Here is a 22,136-nt window from a genome sequence, read left to right as displayed (position 1 = left end):
AAGGTGAAGTAAGGGGGCTGGAGAGGACTTGGGACGAGGGTCAGTGCTGCTCTCCCCCAGCCCTGCCCCCTGTCCTGCTCTGACTGCTCTGCAGAGCTGCAGGAGCTGCTCAGTCCCAGGTTCAGCCCATGCTGGCCATGGCTCTGCCCACCTCACCTCCCCACCCTGCTCTTTCCTGGCTGATGGGGAAGCTTTTCTCTGTGTTTTCTCAGCAGCAGCTTTGCTTTTAACTCTGTTGCAGCCAGGAGAGAACAGAAAAATGCCAGCTTTTTATGCAGCTCCATCATTCAGCTGTAGAGTTGGAGATCTTGAGCTCTCCAGAAGTGCCAAGCTGTGGGATTCACATTCTCCGAACCTGAGAGGAGCAGTGAGAGAAGCAGAGAAAAGAAGGATCAAAACAATTCCTATGTCATTGGCTGCTCCTGTGTTGTGCCAAAGCAGAATGCAACATGGAGATTGTTTACCCACAGGGGTGGTGTTTTGTTTCCTTGGTCTGTCAGGGCCAGGCACGTGTGCAGACTGTGGGTCAGCAGACAGTCATGAGATTCTGCACCCTGCCATGGCACCAAAGCAGCCAACAAAGCACAGGTGGGGTTTAAGGTTTGGGTTTTTCCCAACAGGTTGTTTGGCTGCACACTGAGGGCCTGACATCCATGTCCAGCCTGGGAAAGCTCTGGGAAGAGCTCAGAGCCCCTGCCAGGACCTGAAGGGGCTCCAGGAGAGCTGGAGAGAGACTGGGGACAAGGGATGGAGGGACAGGACACAGGGAATGGCTCCCACTGCCAGAGGGCAGGGCTGGATGGGACATTGGGAATTGGGAATTGTTCCCTGGCAGGGTGGGCAGGCCCTGGCACAGGGTGCCCAGAGCAGCTGGGGCTGCCCCTGGATCCCTGGCAGTGCCCAAGGCCAGGCTGGACAGGGCTGGGAGCAGCCTGGGACAGTGGGAGGTGTCCCTGCCAGGGCAGGGGTGGCACTGGGTGGGCTTTGAGGTCTCTTCTAATCTGTGTCACCTGTAGATGTGGAGGGCTGGAGCTCAGAGTGCATTCCTGCCCTTCCTCCTGCAGTTCAGATCTTTCCTCAGGTGTTCCTGGCTGATTTATTATTTTATGATATTATATTAAAAGAAAATGATAAACTATACTAAAAGGAATAGAGAAAGGAGACATCAGAAGGCTAAAACAAGAATGAATAATAAAAAACTGTGACTGACCAGAGAGTCTGACACAGCTGGGCTGGGATTGGCCATTTGTAAGAGCCTGAATGAGGGATGTGGGACTCCAGGGGCTCTTCAAAATGCAGTTTATTGCATCCAAGACGTTGCAGCAGTCCAGGGTCATGGGTGACAGAGCTTGTGCCTGTCCTCCAGCTGCAGGCAGGCCTGGAGACCTTTTGGTTTTGATTACAGTGCATTATAGACTTTTCTTGTCTGAGCATCTTAATTCAATAGAACCAATCTATCCCTTAACTATTGTCTCTAGCTCATCACAACTCCTATAATTACCATATTCATGTTACTGTTCTCCAATCACTACAAGTCAGTACATCACAGTTTAAGCCAGAAGTTGTTTCTCAGTTTTCTTGCAGTGGAAAATTCTGAGACCTTTTTTCTCCTTGCCACATTGGCAGGCTTGTTTGCCTGTGCTCTCTTTCTGCTTGGTAAAAAAATCTTCTTGTTTGAGGTGGGTTTATCCCTTGCTCTAAGCCATAAAAACCCCTTCTAACTAACACACCCTTTGCCTCCTTGGTTATCCAGTAAGACTGGCTCAGCAATTCTTTTCTTCTACATCAAAACTTGCTTCCAACTCTGTTCCTTCTTCAGATTCTACGTTCAAAAATCTTTCTGCCAAGCACACATATCTGTGAGACTTTCTTGTCAAACTTTCATCCTTCCCAACAGTCATTAATTAAAGACAATTCACATGAAACCAAAGATATTCCTGTTGGTAAGCAATCTCCAGGCCACAATCCAAGTAATCAGATAATTATTGTTTACATTTCCTTTCTGAGGCTTCCCAGGAGAGAAATCCTGGCAAAGGGAATTTTCAGAAGGTCTCATGGTGACACATTAACCGCTTGTCCTTGGCTTGACACAGCTGGACTGGGATTGGTCATGAAGTAAAAACAATTCACGTGAAACCAAAGCTGCACCTGTTGGTGAGCAACCTCCAGACCACAATCCAAGCAATCAGATAATTAATGTTTACATTTCCTTTCTGAGCCTTCCCAGCTTCTCAGGAGAGAAATCCTGGGGAAGGGAATTTTCAGCAGGTCTGATGGTGACACATTAACCCCTTGTCCTTGGCTTGCCTTGCAGGTGCTGAAGGGCTGCAAGAAGCTGAACCTGTCGGTGCACTCGGTGGGGCGCATCCCGGGGGGTTATGTCACCAACCACATCTACACCTGGGTGGACCCCCAGGGCCGCAGCGTGTCCCCCCCCTCGGGGCTGCCCCACCACCAGAACAGCTCCCTGCGCAGGGACAGCGAGAAGAGGAGCCACCTGCAGCTCCTGCAGGAGGGGGATGAGAAGAAGGTGAGCAAAGGGGGGTCAGACACAGCCCTGGGGGGCTCTTTCCATGCAGGGCCAGCCCTCTTTGTCACCCTGGGATTGTCACCTGTGTCATTCTCCACTGGGCTGTGTGATGGTGATCGCAGGGGTCCCAGGATGAGAGAAGAGATGAGAATCTTGACTCTATGTTCAGAAGGCTTGATTTATTGTTTTATGATATATATTATATTAAAAACTATATTAAAAGAATAGAAGGAAGGATTTCATCAGAAGGCTGGCTAAGAATAGAAAAGGAATGAATAACAAAGGTTTGTCTCTGACTGAGACAGTCTGGACAGCTGGACTGTGATTGGCCATTAATTGGAAACAACCACATGAGCCCAATCCCAGATCCACCTGCTGCATCCCACAGACAATCATTGTTTGCATTTTGTTCCTGAGGCCTCTCAGCTTCTCAGGAGGGAAAGTCCTAAGGAAAGGATTTTTCATAAAATATCATGGCTACAGGACTGGCTGTCCTGGATCACAGAATCACAGAATGATGGGGTTGGAAGAGACCTCTAAGATCACTGAGACCAACCTGTGCCCTAACACCTCAACTAGACTACAGCACCAAGTGCCATGGCCAGTCTTTTTTTAAACACATCCAGAAATGATGATTCCACCACCTCCCTGGGAAGAGCATTCCAGAGCAATTCCAGCATTTCAATTCCTTTATTATTCTTTCAGTGAAAATCTTTTTCCTAATATCCAGCCTCTACCTTCCCTGCTGTAGCTTGAGACTGTGTCCTCTTGGACAGGCAGGTTTTCTCCCTCGGGTGTAGCTTTTCCCCCAGGAGCTCTGGAGGATGGGATGGGGTGGCTTTGTTCTTGTTTGGCACAGGTAGAAGCTGGGCTGGAGGGGGGGGATTGTCCAGTCTGGGCTGGCAGGGAAGGTCCTGCCTGGAGGGACAGGACACAGGGAATGGCTCCCATGCCAGAGGGCAGGCATGGATGGGATATTGGGAATTGGGAATTGTTCCCTGGCAGGGTGGGCAGGCCCTGGCACAGGGTGCCCAGAGCAGCTGGGGCTGCCCCTGGATCCCTGGCAGTGCCCAAGGCCAGGCTGGACAGGGCTGGGAGCAGCCTGGGACAGTGGGAGGTGTCCCTGCCATAGCAGGGGTGGCACTGGGTGGGCTTTGAGGTCTCTTCTAATCTGTGTCACCTGTGGGTGTGGAGGGCTGGAGCTCAGAGTGCATTCCTGCCCTTCCTTCTGCAGTTCAGATCTTTCCTCAGGTGTTCCTGGCAAGGCTTTCCTGGCTCTCCTGGCAGTTCTGTCTTAGTGAAAAAAATACCCCTCCCCAACTCTTCTCTTCTGCAAACACTCTGAAATAAACCAGATTATTTTCCTTTTCTTTTTTGGGGAGAGGCAGCCTGAGTGAAAACCCTGGTGAGAGGAAAAGGAGCAGGGAAGGGAATGGCTCCTGTAGTGACACCAGGGCAGTGTGGCCAGTGCTGAGGCAGATCCTGGGCCTCTGACAGAAGGAAACCATCAGCACATCGAATTTCCAGCCCTGCTCCCTGGCTGGGAGATGCCCTCCTTTAGCAGCCCTTGCTGTAAGAGAAGCTAGCACAGGCTGTTCAAGCTGCAATATTTGATCTCAGGGATTTGATGTCTCCTCTCCCTCACACTTCCCAGGCCAGCCAAGCCTGCAGAGGTGTCACTGCAGAGTCACAGTGCTCAGGTGCCCGTGGAGGGAGGGACAGAGGGACAGGGAACCTCATCCTATACAAGCAGGATGTGGTGTTTCCACCACATGGAATATGTTTCCATTAATGTTTCCTCATTGCCCCCCATGGAATATCAGTGTACTGCCCTAGGAGTCAGCACTGCCTTCCCAAACACACAGAATTGCTGGGACCCTTGGCTATTTCCATCCTTTTATCCTGATATCACTCTGGCTATGCCCTAAATGTCCCCAGCTCCTGGAAGGGATTGTGAGCTTCCCATCTCAGCTAGAGGGAGAGAAAAATCTAATACAGGGTGAGGCAGTTTGCTGATGAAATATTCATGTGGGCCACAAGGGAGAAGGGCCTATTATTTTTATTTTAAGGAGAGAAGGAAAGCAGGCTCTGCTGGCTGGTGTCCCCACTGCCTGCCACCCAGTGTCACCTTGACAGAGCAGCAGCAGCTCTGGGCAGCTGTGGGGAGTTGTTTCTGTTCACATCCTTCCTTCAGCCCTGGCTGGCTGTGGGTGTGGAAGGCTCAGACACCCAGAGCTGAGTGTCCCCTGCCTGTGGCAGTACCAGCTGTGGTGTCTCTGGGGCTGGATTGAAGGCACTTGGGACAGTAATTCATGTTGGGACTCAGGTGTTTATTGTTTCTGATCAGTAAAACAGTCTCACTGCTGTGAGTTCAGCAGCTTTTCCTTAGAAGGCACAAAATGCCCAACAATCTCTTGTTCCAAGGGCTTTTAAGACTAAACTGTCCAATTTAGAACTGACACCTGGATTATTTCCCTTTTAACCCAATAACTGATCCCACAGAGCTGCAATGGGGACTTTCCTGCCCAGTCACAAAATGCCACCCAAACCCATGGAGAAGGAGGAAGAAGAAGCATGAAGAAGGAACCCAGGACAAACCCTGTGCCCTCCATCTTGCTGCCATCCACAGCACACCCAAATCCCAAACCCTCAATTTCTCACCAGTGACACACCCACACTGCTCTCTAGAATCCATTTCACTCTTTGTGGGTTCCAGTCTATCTTGAAGTCCAGGAAACTTTCTCCATGAGTGAGGGTCACAGTCAGTGCTGCCCTGGGGGTCAGGGCACAACAGAGCAGACACAGAAATATTCCCAGTGCCCTGGGTTTCCCCACCTGCCCTGTCCCAGCCTCCTGTGGTCCTGGCCATTTGTGAGCCCTGGGGAGCTGTGCCAGCCCTGGGTGTGCTCCTGCCCTTCCTGGTGTGTGCTCCTGTGCCCAGGTGTGAGGAGTGGCTCTTCCCAAATCTGAGCTTGTGTCCTGCCATTCCCTGGTGCTGCTCCAAAGGTCAGGCAGCCCTTTGGCATCTTCAGGGGATCCCACACTGATTTGGGTTGGAAAGGACCTTAAAGCTCATCCTGCCATAGGAGGACACTTTCCACTGTCCCAGGGTGCTCCAGCCTGGCCTTGGGCACTGCCAGGGATCCAGGGGCAGCCACAACTGCTTTGGGCACCCTGCCCACCCTGCCAGGGAAGAACTCCTTCCAATATCCCAGCCCTGCCCTCTGGCATGTTAAAGCCATTCCCCCTTGTCCTGGCACTCCAGGCTCTTGGACAGTCTCTCTCCATCTTTCCTTTCAGGCCACACTGAGGTTCCCCCAAAGCTTCTCCTCTGCAGGTGAACAATCCCAGCTGTGCCAGCCTCTCCTCCCAGCAGAGCTGCTCCATCCCTCTGATCCCCCTGGAGCCTCCTCTGGATCTCCCCAGCAGATATCACACTCTGAGCCCAGGACAGGGGGCTGGAGCCCCTCTGTTAACCTGGGAACAATCTGTGACAACTGCAGGAAATCTTTGCAGCTCTCAGTGATGAAGTCTCAGAATCTCTGCTGGTCAGGATGACCCCAAGATGTGTTAGAAAGTCTCTTTTCCCAGCCCAGCAGCCAAAGAAGGAGTCAGGATTTTTCAGCTGTGGTTTTCAAGGTTATTTATTTTCTCTTTTCTAATACATTCTTTCTCTTGCCTGCTGAGATCTGTCCAGCAGGTCAGTCTGAGGCACACTGCCCACCCTTGGGCTGGTGTCAACATTTTCTACTAAAAACTGCATGTACTTTATTGACACCTCCCAATACCTATCACCTATATTAGACAGTGTGTTCCTACTCTAAACCAATCCAAAAGTGCCATCATCACCCAGAAGATGGAGGCTAGGAAGGAGGAGAAAGAAGGACAAGGCACACCCAAATTCCTCCATCTTGGGGCATTCTAAAAACCCCCAAAATCTATTTTTCACCCTGTGACAAACTAACTATTATTCTCCTTAAACTCTCATGGCTTGCAATTCCTGATACAAGGTTGGTATTTTTTTCCATGGGTTAAAATCAAAGGCACAGGGATCTTGGGCTCTGTGCCAAGGTCCTGAGCCCCCTGGCAGGGGCTGGAGCCACCCAGGACAGACAGAGGGATGGGTTCTGACAGAGGAGGAGTGTTCAACCTTCTCTGGCCCCACTCCCTGGTGACACGCCAGCAGGGACATTGGTCACTGCTACAAGGGCACAAGGCTTGGCATGAACTTTGCAGCATCTCCACTCCTGATTTCCCATCTGTAAGAGCAGAAAAAAAGAAAATTACTGGCTGCAAGCACTCTGAAATGCTTCAGGCTGCCCAGATACCTCCATGTCCAGAGATGCCTTGCTGTGCCAGCTGGTGCTGCAGCAATTCCCCCTGAGGCCAGGCCCTGGCTGTGCTGGGCTGGGGTTGTTGGTGGGACATTGCTGGTGTGACACACAGGCTGCAGGGCAGGGATGAGCTGAGCTGCTGTGGCCTGAATTACTGAGCACCCTGGAGGGGTGGAAACGTGTCCCAGAGCAGGGGAACAACCTGCCTTCAGTTTTCTTCCTTTTTATTTCTATGTGTACATTTATGGGTGGCTACAGATAAAGAATTTACTGCTGAAAGTGGAGTTATTCTGTTCACAAAAATGCAAATAAATGCAACACATCCCTGGTTAATTCAGCCCAGTCAACCAGAACTGACAGGCACTGTTTGATTTGTGGGTGGTTTTACATTCTGAGGGGAGAATTAGTTGGTTATTTTGTTTTATCCCACTCTCTCCTACTTCCCATCAATTTGAATGTTCTGGAATGAATGTGGCAAAGCTTTCACACAGGCTTTGGGCAAGCAGAGCAGCCCCAGCCCTGCAGCAGGAGGCTGGAGTGATGTAACCCCAGAGGCAAATCCACTGCCACAGCTCAGCATGGCTGCAACACCTCTGGAGTCAAAGGGACATTCCCAGCCCTGCCAAGGTTCAGTTCAGGGCTGCTGGGGGCATCTGGCACTCTTCTGTGGCATTCACATTCTCTGGAAAAATCCCTTCACCCACGGTTTTTCTCCTGGGAAGCTGAGAAGCCTCACAGAAAAGGAAAACAATTCTTCTCTCATTTGCTTCTCCTGTGCTGTGCTCCTGTGGAATGTGTTTGGAGATTGTTCACCCACAGGTGAGTGTTCCATTGCATTCTGCTGGGAGTTGTTTTCACTCTTTGGCCACTCAGGGCCAAGCTGTGTCAGGGCTCTGGAGAGAGTCAGGAGTTTTCATTATTATCTTTTTAGCCTTCTGTAAGTATCCTTTCTGCATTCTTTAGTATAGTTAGTATAGTATTCTTTAATATAATATAGTATCACAAAGTAATAAATTAGCCTCCTGAGCACATGGAGTCAGATTCATCATTCTCTCCCCTTGTCAGTGGCCTGCATTTACAATATTCTTCAGGCACTGGAATATCCCTGTCCCCTCCAGGCCATCTGCATGCCTGGAAGGAGGGTTTGTCACTGAGGTTTAGGGTTGGTTATCCCAAGAATAACCAGGATTTGTTATCAGGCCTGAAATGGAAAGCAGCACTGTGAGCTGTGTGATGGTGTGAGTGAGCAATTCAGGGGTCTGTGGGATCATGAGCTGTGTGATGGTGTGACTGATCCTTCCAGGGCTCTGTGTGATGGTGTGACTGATCCTTCCAGGGCTCTGTGTGATGGTGTGACTGATCCTTCCAGGGCTCTGTGTGATGGTGTGACTGATCCTTCCAGGGCTCTGTGTGGTGGTGTGACTGATCCTTCCAGGGCTCTGTGTGATGGTGTGACTGATCCTTCCAGGGCTCTGTGTGATGGTGTGACTGATCCTTCCAGGGCTCTGTGGGCTCACCCTGGTGGGCTCAGCTGTGGGACAGGGTGGTTGGGCTCTGCCTGCCTCGGGTGCCTTTGGGCAGTGTGCTCCAGCCCCAGAGGCAGCATTCCCAGCCTGGGGCTTTGGCCATGCTTTCCTGTGGGCACTGGGGTTTCTCCATTCCAGCTGTGGAAGAATCCCCTCCAAGGGGATTTGGGGAGTGGGATTTGGCAGCTGGCTTGGCTTTCCCCATCCCCTTCCAGGCAGAATCCAGGCTGCCCTGAGCTGGGCTCAGGGGCTGTTCTGGGGATGCTGAGATCTGGGCCAGATTTTCAGGGTACACCTGACCTAGCACTGGAGAAGGGAGGTAAGGATGAAGGGAATGTTGGGCTGAAGGAGCTGCTGGCAGGTTCAGCCTGTGGCTGTGCAAGGTGTTAGAGATCCTGTGCTGTTCTGTGTGGGGCAGGTGCTGTATTTCCCAAATTTAGCATTTTCCTGGTGAATGCACTGCCCTGTGCCCGCAGGGGGAGTCACCAGTGGTCAGGAAGTGTGAAAGGGAGGGTTTGCAATAGTGCAGAGCTCTGGGAAATGCTGCTGGAGCCAGGCCAGACAGAGCAGCAGGTGACAGCCCCCAGTCCATGCCAGGATGTCACAGCCTGCTGGAAAGCTGGGACCTGCTTCCCATGCTCACCTTCTGCTCCAGAGCACTCGGATTTTTATTGTCTGCCCAGGCTTAGAGTCCTCTGGATTTGTCACAGCAGCAGCAAGAGCCATTTGTGCTGTGAATTGTCATTGATGGACTTCTGGGATTGACAGCTTATTTCATTAAAAGCACTTTGGAAACCCTCAGACAGTGAAAACTCAGAGGTGCTGCTGAGCTGGGAGGAAGATGAAGTGTGCAGAGCGCTCTGGCAGTGCTGGGAGTTCTCTGAGAAGCACCATTCCATCAGCTGAATTGGTGCCTTAATGTGCTTATTGCCAGGGGAGCTGCTCACTCCTGCAAGCTTTTGGTGCAGCAGAAGAAAGAAAACATAATAAAGGGAGTGTGAACATCTCCTCAGCTCCAGGCACTTCTGGAGCCAAAAGCAGCAGTAATTATTATTTAAAAAAAAAAATAAAATATCTGTGCTAATATTGCATGGCTTGAATGTTTGAGACACTGCTGGTGACTACTTGAGCATGAAGGATAAGAGATGCAGGAGAGGGAAGGAAGGATTTCTCTCTATTAGTCTGTAATGACATTTGCAGTGTGAATGATCCAGCTCCCCATGTCTCTCACTGTTTGCTTGCTCTGACCTTGCTGGGGTTTGATTTTGTTTACAGCTTGAGGGATATCCAGGCTGGTGGGGGGCTGGTTCAGTTCCATGTGGGACTGGAATATGGGATGAGAGCCACTGGTGCAGCAGGGTCCTGGGGATTAAAGGCAGGGAATGGTTTGGGTTGGAAAGGACCTTTAAATCCCATCTAGTCCACCCCCTGCAGTGAGTACGGGCATCTTCAGCTCCATCAGGCACATCCAGCCTGCCCTTCCATGTTTCCAGGAGTGACCCTTCTGCCTCAGGCGTTCTGTAGCCCTGTCCCAGCAGATTTACCCAAAAATGTCCTTTGTGTCACAGCCCAGCCCACCCTGAGGGCAGCAGTTCCACTTCTTGGTTATTTCTGGCACTTTTGATGCCCTGTGGCAGCTGCCCTGGAGCAGAGGCTGGACAGAGCTAAAGAATAAAGCAGGGATTTATCCAAAGGATCTCCTCCATGGATCCACCTTGGGCAGCACCAGAGCCCAGCCAGGGCTGCACCCAAGATGAACCAAAATGGCCCCAAAATGCACGGCCGGGCACGGGGTCTCTCCCTGGGATCAGCTCTGCTCCATTTGCACCTTGCAGTTCATTGTCCCATCCCAGCTTCAGCCCCTGCAGTCCCACCCTGCTTGTTTTTCTCTCTCCAGCCCACGGGGTTTGTGCTCCTGGCCTGAGATTTGGCTCATTTGTCCTTGGTGCCCAGCTGGAGCAGGAATTGTTTTGTCTCCCTGCTCTGTGCACAGAGCTCACCATCCCCTGATGTGAACCCAGACCCACAGACTAAAGCAGCACAGAATGTGAAACATAGAAAAGCTGAAACCTGAGGCATCACTTTCAGCAGAAGCAGCCCCAGCAGTGGTGCTGGTGTTTGCCCAGCCCTGCCCTGGGGGGAGGCAGTGCTGGGCTCAGCAGGAGCTGCCCTGGGGCTGGGATGGGCACAGGACCTGGTTTGTCACTGTCCCTGTGCTCTGTGTCACCCCCAGCCCTGCGAGCTGCTCCCTGTCCCCAGGGCTGGACACTGGGTGGCAGCCCAAGTCCTGGCATGGTCTTAGGGAGCTGCCCTGGGTGGGGGTGACCTTGGCACAGCTCTGGTGGCCCTGGCACCCCTGGGTGCCCCCAGGACTCAGTTAAAGGCTGTGAGGCAGCTCTGCCTCCCCACACTCGCTGCGTGCAGGATGTCTAGACACAAACTGTGGGGTTTCCTTGGGAAGCAGGAGGAGGATGAGCCCTGCCAGCCTCCCCAGGCCTTGTTGGTGTCGTGTGGCAGCAGTAATGGCCTGGAAATAGCTGCCAGCATGGCTGGAACCTCCTCAGCCACCCAGCTGCGTGCTGAGCCCTACTGGGGCAGGCTAATTCCTGCCTGAAAGGCCTTTTTCTAATGGCAAAATTGAATCTGTCAACAGGTAATTCCATAAAGCCAGACAGCAGCAATCCTGTGCAGGAATCAGCTCAGAGCAAGTGATGGCATTTTAATTTTTTTTTCCTTCATTTCCTGCTACAGGAGATGGCAGATGTTTCAGCCTTGAAACAGAAATTAAAACTGTGACCTTGGACTTCCTAATGGTTCTGTGTGATGCACGCTGGAGTCACCTGGGGCTGGGGATGGCACAGGGAAGGAGGTGGGCACTGGGCAGGGATGTGCTGTGGAATGCCTGGCAAGGTGTGGGGATGGCCTTGCCTGGGTGTTGCTGTGCCTCCAGGACCTGAAGGGGCTCCAGGAGAGCTGGAGAGGGACTGGGGACAAGGACATGGAATGACAGGACACAGGGAGCAGCTTTAAGCTGAAGGATGATAGAAGTAGATGGGATATTGGGAATTGTTCCCTGGCACAGGGTGCCCAGAGCAGCTGTGGCTGCCCCTGGATCCCTGGCAGTGCCCAAGGCCAGGCTGGACAGGGCTGGGAGCAGCCTGGGATGGTGGGAGGTGTCCCTGCCATGGCAGGGGTGGCACTGGATGGGCTTTAGGGTCCTTTCCAACCCAAACCATTCTGTTATCTGGGATGTCCTCAGTTTCCCCCACAGAACAGCTGCCCTTGTTTGCTGCCTGGTTCAGGTTGGTGTCAGGACAGTCTGGATTTAGGAGCTCAGGGAATGCTGTGCTGAGGCTCCCAGAGGGACCCTGGATCTCCACTGGGAGCCACTGGGAGCCACTGGGAGCCTGCTCACGGGTTGAGCTCCCTCCTTGGGCACAGCTGGGTCTGTGCTGCAGGGTCACCCCAGAGCTGTGTGTGGGCCATGGGCCAGGCTGGCAGGAGTGTGACAATGGGACAGCCAGCAGGCAGGGCCACCCCTCCTGTCACCACCCCAGCTGTGCCAGCACTGGAGACACTGGCCCTTGGGAAGGAGAGTGCAAATTGTCCCCTGAGGTCCCCGAGCCCTCGGCATGGAGTGGCTCAGCCTTTGCTTCATCCTGGCAATCAGCCTATCCCTCCATTGCTCCTCTGATCCCTTGGGGTTTGAGCTTTTATATATTTGTAACCCTGCAATTCTTTAGTGTGTAACTCCAAACTCCACACTCAGTGTGAGCTGCTGTTCTCCCAGTTTGGGCAGACACAACAATTCCTCTCCAGGCCTGGCACTCAAGGACACCTCACTGCCTCAGGCCCAGAGATGGAAACAAAAGGGAGTTTGGGGGAGCAAACTTGGGGTCAATGACTTCATTACCTGGAGTAATTGGCAGATGAACCCCCAATAATGGCCCAAACTTATAAAAGTGTGAAACCCCTGAGCCATCATCCATTTTGGGTGTAGGCACTGGGGGGCTTTGTCTGCCCTAAATGTACCTGAAGGACCTTCAATAAATATCCCTGCTTTTTATTGCCTTCATTCAGTCTGCCCTCTGGTTTTAGGTAGCCCCAAAGGCCTCACCTCCCCTCCCCAGGCTGACCCCAGCAGTCTCTCCCTTCCCCAGCCATTCCCAAAATCTGCAGTGAGTCCCTGAGCTGGCTGCTCCCTGCTCTGCCACGCTGCTCCTGGCAGCTCCTGCTGCAGGCTTCATTCAGGGAGCTGCAGCTATTAGCTGATTAAGAGATGCAATTAAACCCTGAGCTACCCAACTTTCTGGGCTGCCAGCAGGTTTGAACACAGAGCTCAGGTTTGCTGGTTTTTGTGGCTCTGGGATTTCTGTATCTGTGCCTTTCCTGCCTCTGGAAGTACAGGTTTGCTCACACAGATTTGGCTGGTTTTTGTGGCTCCAGGATTTCTGTATCTGTGCCTTCCCTGCCTCTGGAAGCACAGGTTTGCTCAGTGCAGGGCAAACCATCCTCTGACACCCCTTGGAGGTGTTTCTATGGATTGGTGGGATCCCCTCTCAGACCTCTCTTCTCCCACAGGATCCTCATCAGAAAGTCCCTCTCACCTGATGCCCTCAGATTTTAGCCTTTCTATTTTTCAAACCCTGTGCTGCATTAGTGCCTGGCTCTATAAATTCCATATAAAGTGTTAATTTACTGTCTCCAATAAAGGGTGAATTAACTGTCTCCACATTTTGGTCAGACCAAACCGAGCAGCTCACGTGGCAGCACCTGAGGAGCAGAGGGACAGGGGGTATCTCTTACTCCACCTGATGCTCTCCCCAGGTGGGGGGAGCAGCTTCTCAGCTTACCAGGATAGTGTTAAAGGCAAATGGAAATGTCTGCCTGCAGGCATTTGGGGTTAACTCCTCCTGGAGCTACCCTCTACCTCCAGAAATGTCATTCAGGGACTTACAGAGGGAATTTTGCCATTCCCAGTCTATTCTGGTGTGATCTGTGATTCCAGGCACCTTGCTGCATTTCTCCTACTTATATTTTTTTCCCAAACTGGGGGATTTTTTGAGAGGGACAGCCACAGGGGGGTAAAAAACTTACAGCAGGGAAATCCTAAATGCCATCAGACAGACTGGAAAGTTACAACACTTCAGAAAAGTTGAATATTTTCCTAATTTTCAAAAACACTCAGCCAAGTGTTCTGTGGTGCAGAGCAAGGTTTCCCTGTGAGGAGAAAACCAAAGTGCCCTTGGATGTGACAGGCAGCTGCTCCTTTGGGTGGGTTCAGTGCCCAGCTCATCTCCCCAGCCTGGAGCATGAAGGTCTCTATAATTCCTTTATAATCCTTCCATGCTAAAATTGTTTCCAGCACTTTCTGCCTTTTAAAACAGGGAAAGGAAAGCCAGGGAACATCAGGTTTTTCAGAGAAGGATGCTGGTACAGGTAGTTGGTGTTTTACAATTCTTATTCCAGCTTTGCATCCATTTCTCTAATTCCAGAATTTGGAGCCTTAGGTGGCTTTTTGTCCTGCTGCTGATTTCTGTGTTTCTATCACCAAGACAGAAAATGGGTTTTCAATACCAGCTACTCTAAGGCTGGCCTGAATTCCCTCTGTGATGCTGTGTCCTCTAGAAAGATGGATTAATTACTGACTTGAAGCTGGGAATTATTTTTCCATCCAGGTAAATGTGCAAGATTTTGGTTTGACTGCAGTAAAGGGGTTTAAATATAAAAGCCCTTCACAAACAGCTTGTTTCTGGTTGTTTCTATCAGTGTGAAACACATTTTGGCTTTTCTCATTTGTTTTTATTCCTGCTGTCTGCTTTTTATCCAGAAGTGACTCAAAACTTGGGAGCAAAATAAAAAAATAACCCTGGAGTTATTCATTTTAAAAGTGTCATGCAGAGAGTGAACAAAGGCCAATTTAAATGGAGAGTCCTCGAGGGAGCTGAGCACAGGATTGCTCTCCAAATCCCCACCTGAACACTCAGATATTGTCAGGCCCTGTGAGGAGGAGAGGGTGGATGAAGGCAGGGGGAGAACATCTGTCCAGATGCTGCCTGGCAGCTTGTGGGAAGTCTGAAATGGCTTCTGCAGAATGGGCTGGATCTATGGAAAGGTTGTCCTGGTGTTGTTAATTGGAGATAATCAGGCACGTGGTTTTCCCTGTGGGGAGGCTCTGCACTGTCAGCTCTGCTCAGGGAAGGGCAGAGGGCTGGAGCTGGGCTCATGCCAGGCTGGGTGGAGGGGTATTGTGGCATTCACATCCTCTGAAAAATTCCTTCACCCTGGGAAGCTGAGAGGCCTCAGAGAAAAGGGAAACAATTCTTCTCTCATTTGCTTCTCCTGTGCTGTGCTCATGTGGAATGTGTTTGGAGATTGTTCACCCACAGGTGATTGTTCCATTGCATTCTGCTGGGAGTTGTTTTCACTCTTTGGCCAACCAGGGCCAAGCTGTGTCAGGGCTCTGGAGAGAGTCAGGAGTTTTCATTATTATCTTTTTAGCATTCAGTAAGCATTCTTTCTGTATTCTCTAGTATAGTATAGTATTCTTTAATACTATTAATACTAAATTAGCCTTCTGAGAACATGGATCAGATTCATCATTCCTGCCCTTGCTGGGACATTCCCAACAAATCCAAGAGGGGATCATGGCTCTGTTTGCTCAGGCAGCAATGCCAGAAGGGGGAATTCACAGCCAGTGCTGCCTGGCACCACCCCACTGCTGCTTCTGGGGTTCTGGGGGTTGTTCTCAGGTCTCTACCCCTGGGATGCACCTGTGTCACCATCCTCTGGGGTGAGCGGGGTGGGGATGGTTCCTTTCCAGATCCCAAAAGTGCAAAAGACAAACAGCAGGGTGTCAGAGTCGACGGGAGACAAGCACATCCGATGGTGATCAACAAGTCTCAACTTTATTTAGGCAATAAGCAAACTTTTATAAGCATAGTAATAAGGTTCATACATATTGCAAAAGTAGAGCTCATCATTGGTCTGCAGGTGGAGGTCAGCTCCACCTCTGCTATCACATACTCAGGATGCTTGTGGTTTTCTACTCTGGCTAGACCCTGTTTTCTCTATCCTGTTGTTATATGACTTCTTGCTCAAGGAGACAGTGTCCTTGCCCACGACCCTATTGCTTTACCAGCCGCAACTTATCATGATCCCTCTATTCTAACCAGGTGCCCACAAAACTCTCCACAGCAGGGGACTGTCAGTTTAATCACAACAAATGCACCTCTATTGAGGGCCAGCAGCAAATGTGATAGAGGGATCAGAAAAGGAAATCAAGGACAGAAAGACAAAGGGGGAAGGGGAATAAAGCTGCCAACGAGACAGAATCCTCATGGCCCAGCCGCACGGATTCACCGCTGTCCTGGGGGTTCACCCAAGTCCTCTCAAAAGTTCCGTTCCTGCAGTCTCAGTCCAAAGGATGGCACCTGGCCAGAGGGTGGGGAAGGGTCCTGGGCCGTGGTGTGAGACCCCTCGGTCTGTGAGGCAGGGTCAGCACCAAGGACAAGGCAGTGCTTGGCAGAGCTCGGGGCAGTGCAGGGAAGGAGCAGCCAGCATCTGTCAGAACCTGCTCTGAGCAGTGCTCTGTGAAAGCACAGCGAGCACACCTGCAAACAATCCCTGGGGATAACATCCAGAAAACGTCCACCCCAGCCAGGCCAGAGCTCCTGTCAGGGTCTCCAGGGCCCTTGTGGTGATCCTGAGGCCAATGAAGGAAACTGCAAACCCTCTCTTACACCCTGTAGAAGGAGAGAGTGGAAAGCTGCTGTGGATCAGCTGATTTGTGGCTGACATTCCCCCCACACATGCTGCTCCTCAGTAGCTGAACCTCTCAGCCCCTGGATCTTTTCCTCCTGGTCCCCCCTGCCTCCTCAATCCCACAGGAGCTGCTGTCCAAGCCAGCTCTGTGCCTGTGTCCCACCTCTGCTTTGGACACCCATCAATGTCTCTCCCTGTTCCCCTGCAGGTGAACCTGGTCCTGAACGAAGGGAAATCCCTGGGCCTGATGATCCGAGGAGGGGCAGAGTATTCCCTGGGCATCTACATCACGGGTGTGGACAAGGGCTCCGAGGCAGAGAGCACTGGCTTGAAGGTGAGAGTGATCCCAGAGAGGGTGGCAGGTGACCAGGAACGTGTCCAGGTGGGGTTGGGATGTCTCCAGAGAAGGAGACTCCACCTCATCCCTGGGCAGCTGTTCCAGAGTTCTGCCACCCTCAGGGAAAAAATTTCTTCCTCCTGATGCTGTTCCTGGCCCTGCTGGCCCTCATTTCTTCCTTGCTCATTTTTCCTGGCGCTGTGTTTTGTCAGCATTGGGGTTCTTTTTCCTCCTTAAGCCATTTTTGTTTGCTCTGCTTGACCTTTAAATCAGAAATAGCAGATTCCAGGGAGGTTTGGATCAATTTAATTAATCTCTCTCAGGTCCCCAGCAGGGAAATGGACCCTGGGCCCTGATGGGGTCATTGGGAATGGCACAGGGAGCTGTAAGGCCATCCTGGGGATGGCAGAGTGCTTTGCAGGGCATCCTGGGGATGGCAGGGTGCTTTCTAGGGCATCCTGGAGATGGCAGAGTGCTTTGCAGGGCATCCTGGAGATGGCAGAGTGCTTTCCAGAGCACTCTGTGGATGGCAGAGTGCTTTGCAGGGCATCCTGGAGATGGCAGAGTGCTTTCCAGAGTATTCTGGAGATGGCAGAGTGCTTTCCAGAGCATCCTGGGGATGGCAGAGTGCTTTCCAGGGCATCCTGGGGATGGCAGAGTGCTTTCCAGGGCATCCTGTGGATGGCAGAGTGCTTTCCAGGGCATCCTGGGGATGGCAGAGTGCTTTCCAGAGCATCCTGGGGATGGCAGAGTGCTTTCCAGAGCATCCTGGGGATGGCAGAGTTCTTTCCAGGGCATCCTGGGGATGGCAGAGTGCTTTCCAGGGCATCCTGGGGATGGCAGAGTTCTTTCCAGGCTGCAGAAATGCTGCTGCAAGCTCTCTGCAGAACCCCAGAGTGCAGGATGGCACCTCTGCCCACCCCCCTGGCTGGTCCCCAGCTGTGTCCCAGGGATGTTGGTGGCTTCATCAGCAAGAGGGGCACTGCTCTGGGGCACAGGATTGTGAGACAGGGACGAGAAGAGGCACAGGACAATTTGTTTGTAGATGTGGAAGGGGAGGGACTGCTTGGAGCTGCTGTGGGTGACACCAGCATGTTTGTCCCCTGTGCCAGGCTCAGGATCCACCCCCTAAAGCCCAGAAGCCTGCAAGTTTAAATGCAGGATGAGAAAGGAGAAGCTGCATTGTTTTCCTTGGTGTTTTTTCTGTTCCCTGGTTTTGGTGCAGAGGGAAATCTCTGGTTTTATTCCTTCTGCATCCCCTGGCAGTGAGGAGATGTCACAGGGACAGTCCCAACAGCAGAACTCCTGGCTGAATCCCTCCATGCCTGCTTGGAATGCCAGCAAATAACCACACTCAGCACTCAGAGCAGTGCCAGTTCCCTGCCCTGTCCCCCCAGGTCCTCCACTGTTGTTTGCACACCTGAGCCTCTGCTTGTTGATTCTGGAGATCTCCCCCTGCTGCTCTGCTCTCCAGGCAGTGATTTGTGTGTCCAGCAGGCTCGTGCTGTGCTGGATGTCAGGCTTGGTGTGATTTCAGATCCTCACAGCTGCTTCCCACCCTGATTTGTGCATGCTACAGGCTGTAAATTCAGTGCTGCCTGGAGGTTTGGAGGTAAAAAAGGCCTTTTCTGTCCTGCTGTTAGACATGGTGTGGTGTAGATTGCTGCTCCAGGTGGTGGGGAAAGGGATGTGATGCCACAAGGAAGCAAGAACTGGTGGATAAATGTGATTTCCAGGTAATTTGTTGCTCTCTAAAATGGAAATACTGAGGGATTGCTCAATGTGGGTTCAACACAGCCTGGCTGGGCTGATGGGAAGGTTCCTGCTGGCTTCCCAGGAGTGGATCCTTCCGTGGGCTTTGCTTCCACTGAGTTTGGTACCAGAATGGAGCTGATTCTGAAGGTGTTTAGATGAGAGACAAAGCAGAAATCCTTCCCTGGCAGGGTGGGCAGGCCCTGGCACAGGGTGCCCAGAGCAGCTGGGGCTGCCCCTGGATCCCTGGCAGTGCCCAAGGCCAGGGCTGGTGGGAGGTGTCCCTGCCATGGCAGGGGTGGCACTGGATGGGCTTTAAGGTCCCTTTTAACCCAAACCTATCTGTAATTTTATCAGACATTTTATTTTTATCTCCTTGTATCGATGGCACCAAATCAGAATTTCGGACTCTTACACTTTAAATAAATAATGTTTTACACTCCCCTTATGGAAGGACAAACAAAAGCTATTGAAAGCCAGGCAAAACCAAGGAAGTTCCTCTGAGGCCCAGAACTTTTGCCAGCTCCAGAAACAAAGCCCAAGATGGTGAGATGAGGGTCCCAGAGGAGCTGCAGCCCTGCTGGTGCTGCTTCAGGTGCTGCTGTCCTGCTCCCTCAGCAGACAGAACTGCAGCCAAAGCCAGGCTGGGGCTCTGCACTCAGTCAATAATTTAATATTCATAGGCTTGGCCTTGGCCTTCTCCATGTTTATTCATTCAAGAAACTTCTGACAATGTGTTCTTGGGGCATGTTTGAAAATCTGCTGCCTCTGAGGAAGTTCTGAGAGTGAAAAAGTGGGGTTTAGAGGAGGGAGGTGAGTCAGCCTCATTTGCTTTCAGCTTCTGTCCTTCCTGCCTCCTTCCTGCTGTCCCCAGCAGTGCCTGGCACGAGCTGAGCTCCTGATGCTGTTCCTGGCCCTGCTGGCCCTCATTTCTTCCTTGCTCATTTTTCCTGGTGCTGTGTTTTGTCAGCATTGGGGTTCTTTTTCCTCCTTAAGCCATTTTTGTTTGCTCTGCTTGACCTTTGAATCAGAAATAGCAGATTCCAGGGAGCTTGCTCTGAGCAAACAACTCAATATTGAGTTCCCAGAACGAGGGCTGGGGTGAAAATCATGATTCATATTTATCCAGATATGAGAGGAGAGGGAAAGGGAGACTGTAAATAGGAAGAGCTGAATGACTTTACCTCAGCACTGGCTGACATAGAACAAAGAGCAATTTAGGCTGAAGAAGATCTCCAAGATCATCGTGTCCAACCATTCCTCCAGCACTGCCAAGGCCACCACTGCCCCATGTCCCCAAGTGCCACATCCACATGGCTTTTAAATCCTTCAAGGGAAGGGGACTTTAGAGTCCTTTCAACCCTTTTGGTGAAGGAATTTTCCCTGATATCCAATCTAAACCTGCCCTGGCCCAGCCTGAGCCGTTCCCTCTCCTCCTGTCCCTGTTCCCTGGAGCACAGCCCGACCCCTGGGCTGTCCCCTCCTGTCAGGAGCTGTGCAGAGCCACAAGGGCCCCCCTGAGCCTCCTTTGCTCCAGGCTGAGCCCCTGCCCAGCTCCCTCAGCCTCTCCTGGGGCTCTGTTCCCTTCCCTGGACACAATTTGGTGTCATCTGCAAGCTCCCTCGAGTCCTTCATCCCAGTGCCACCCTTTGAAAGCTGCAGTGAGCTTTGAGGTCTGGACACAGACAAATATCCTGGAAAAAAGAAGATGAAGTCAAAACCTTGTGGTTCCCTCAGAGTTTGGGAATCAGCTGCAAAGTGACAAATTCACTCAGCAGGTTGTGGTTGTGGTACCCAAGATGTGACATTTCTCCTGGTCTTTCCAATGGTGTCACCTGGATGGGGACAGAAACCTCCTCTCCTGGGAGGCCACCATAAACCTCCCTCCATCAGTGCCATAAATATTGGAAAAGCAAGCGAGCCCCATGTCAGGGAGGAATGATGCATGTGACTGCATTGATAGCAGAAGGCTAATTAATTGCTTGATTATACTATATTATTCTATACTCTATTACAGTACATCCAAACTGAAAGTGCACAAGCACCCAACTGCACCAAATCTTGTGACTGTCTGCTGCCAGTCCAGACACACACATGTGGATGCAATTGCTCACCTTGGGTAAACAATCTCCAGAATGCATTCCACAAGAGCTCAACAAGAGGAGCAGCAATTGAGATAAAAATTGTTTTTACTTTCTCTGAGATTCCTCATTACGATTCCCAGAAAATATCCTTGGGAAGCTGTGCCTTGTGAAGAGAAATGCAGCCACACACGAGCACTGCCACCCCAGAGAGCCCCTTCCCTCCTTGGGCTTTCATCTCCCCTCTTTGGGCTGCACTGGTTGGGGAAAGGACCCATCTTCAGCCAGCCACAGCCCCCTCATTCCCTGCCCTGTGCTGGATTTGCTGGGAATGCCCTGAGGAAGGCAGGAATGGTGAATCTGACTCCATGTGCTCAGAAGGCTCATTTATTACTTTATGATACTATATTATATTAAAGAATGCTATACTATACTGAAGAATGCAGAAAGGATACTTACTGAATGCTAAAAGATAATAATGAAAACTCCTGACTCTCTCCAGAGCCCTGACACAGCTTGGCCCTGGTTGGCCAAAGAGTGAAAACAACTCCCAGCAGAATGCAATGGAACAATCACCTGTGGGTGAACAATCTCCAAACACATTCCACATGAGCACAGCACAGGAGAAGCAAATGAGAGAAAAATTGTTTTCCTTTTCTCTGGGGCTTCTCAGCTTCCCAGGAGAAAAACCCTGGGGGAAGGGATTTTATCAGAGGATGTGAATGCCACAGGTCTGTCCTGGACCCTTCCCACATGGATCATCTGCCCTGACCCATTGCCCTCCTGGAGAAGCTGAGCACTCCCTTATTTACTGGGAGCCCTCATTTGGCTCCCAGTAAATTCCAAATTCCCAATTCCAAATTGATCCATACATTTTCCTGCCCATATCTTTAATTTCTTACGGGCTTTTGGTAATTATTTGTACTGAAGAGAGGCTCCCTCTGCTTTAATGCTACCTCCAGTGCCATTTAGCCTCTCTGGTGGCACTTTGGTGGCATTGAACAGGACTGGTGCCAGTGCCAACCCATTTGGCATCATCCCCTTGGCCCTGTTATTCCCAGCTCTGTTTGGTGTCTTTTAACCTTAACTCACATTTAAAATCTCTCGCCTGTTTTTTCTGTCTGTGGGATTGGGTTTCTCCCAGAGCAAATTCTGATTACTTTTAAGAGAATTTTTCAGAGCAAATTCTGATTATTTCTGCTGCTCAGAACCCTTGTCTGAAGCCCATCACATTTCTCTGGACTGCACCTCCCCTTCCCCACTGTCTCCAGAAGGAGAAGGAGCCAGGGCTGTCATCGAGGTGTAATTTCCAAACTGTCTTTTTCTCATGGGCTGTCACCTTTTGCGTGTCATGTGCAGCCCCTGCATTTCAGGCTACAATTTTCCCTGGGAAATGAGAGTAATCCACATTTTCAGACGTGTTCAAGCATTCAGCACATCCTGGGTATCCACCCACCATTAGCTGAGCACAATTGAAAAGTACTTCCTGAAATATCCAGGGCAATAATTTTCCTGTGTTTTATTATAACTTTTTTTGTGTGTGTATGTGTGTGTCTTATTATTGCTTCTTTTATTCTGTGCCAGTTTGGAGCTGTGAATACAGCAAATCATTTCTCAGGGTCAGCTTTTGTTTTAGTAGATGGTTCTTTTGCATCTCTGCAGATTTTTTGTTACTTTCCCACTTGTCCTTGACTTTGGGGAGGAAATACAATTATCTATGTTAATTAGCAAAAAATCCAGGCCCCCTCTGGTCTCCTGATGTTACAAGAGCATGCCAGGCTCCTCTTGGTTCACTCTTAAAAGGAGAAATTA

The 22,136-nt window shown here is 51.0% G+C and overlaps 1 protein-coding gene across 1 annotated transcript in view; it reads left to right on the top strand.

Moving 5' to 3' along the window:
• The window catches only part of WHRN (whirlin), a gene marked incomplete at both ends in the record, with an annotated part of 57,332 nt that overhangs the window by 15,799 nt on the left and 19,397 nt on the right, over window positions 1-22,136 (top strand). The window contains 2 exons of the mRNA XM_084219596.1: window positions 2,315-2,530; window positions 16,363-16,488. Coding sequence (XP_084075722.1) covers window positions 2,315-2,530; window positions 16,363-16,488 — 342 coding nt within the window. The remainder of the gene's footprint in view (window positions 1-2,314; window positions 2,531-16,362; window positions 16,489-22,136) is intronic.

Source organism: Fringilla coelebs (genome assembly GCF_963513975.1).
Source record: "Fringilla coelebs genome assembly, chromosome: 21".
Lineage (NCBI taxonomy): Eukaryota > Metazoa > Chordata > Aves > Passeriformes > Fringillidae > Fringilla > Fringilla coelebs.
Note: the sequence above shows the minus strand (reverse complement) of the source record. Positions and strands in the feature narration are given on the sequence as shown.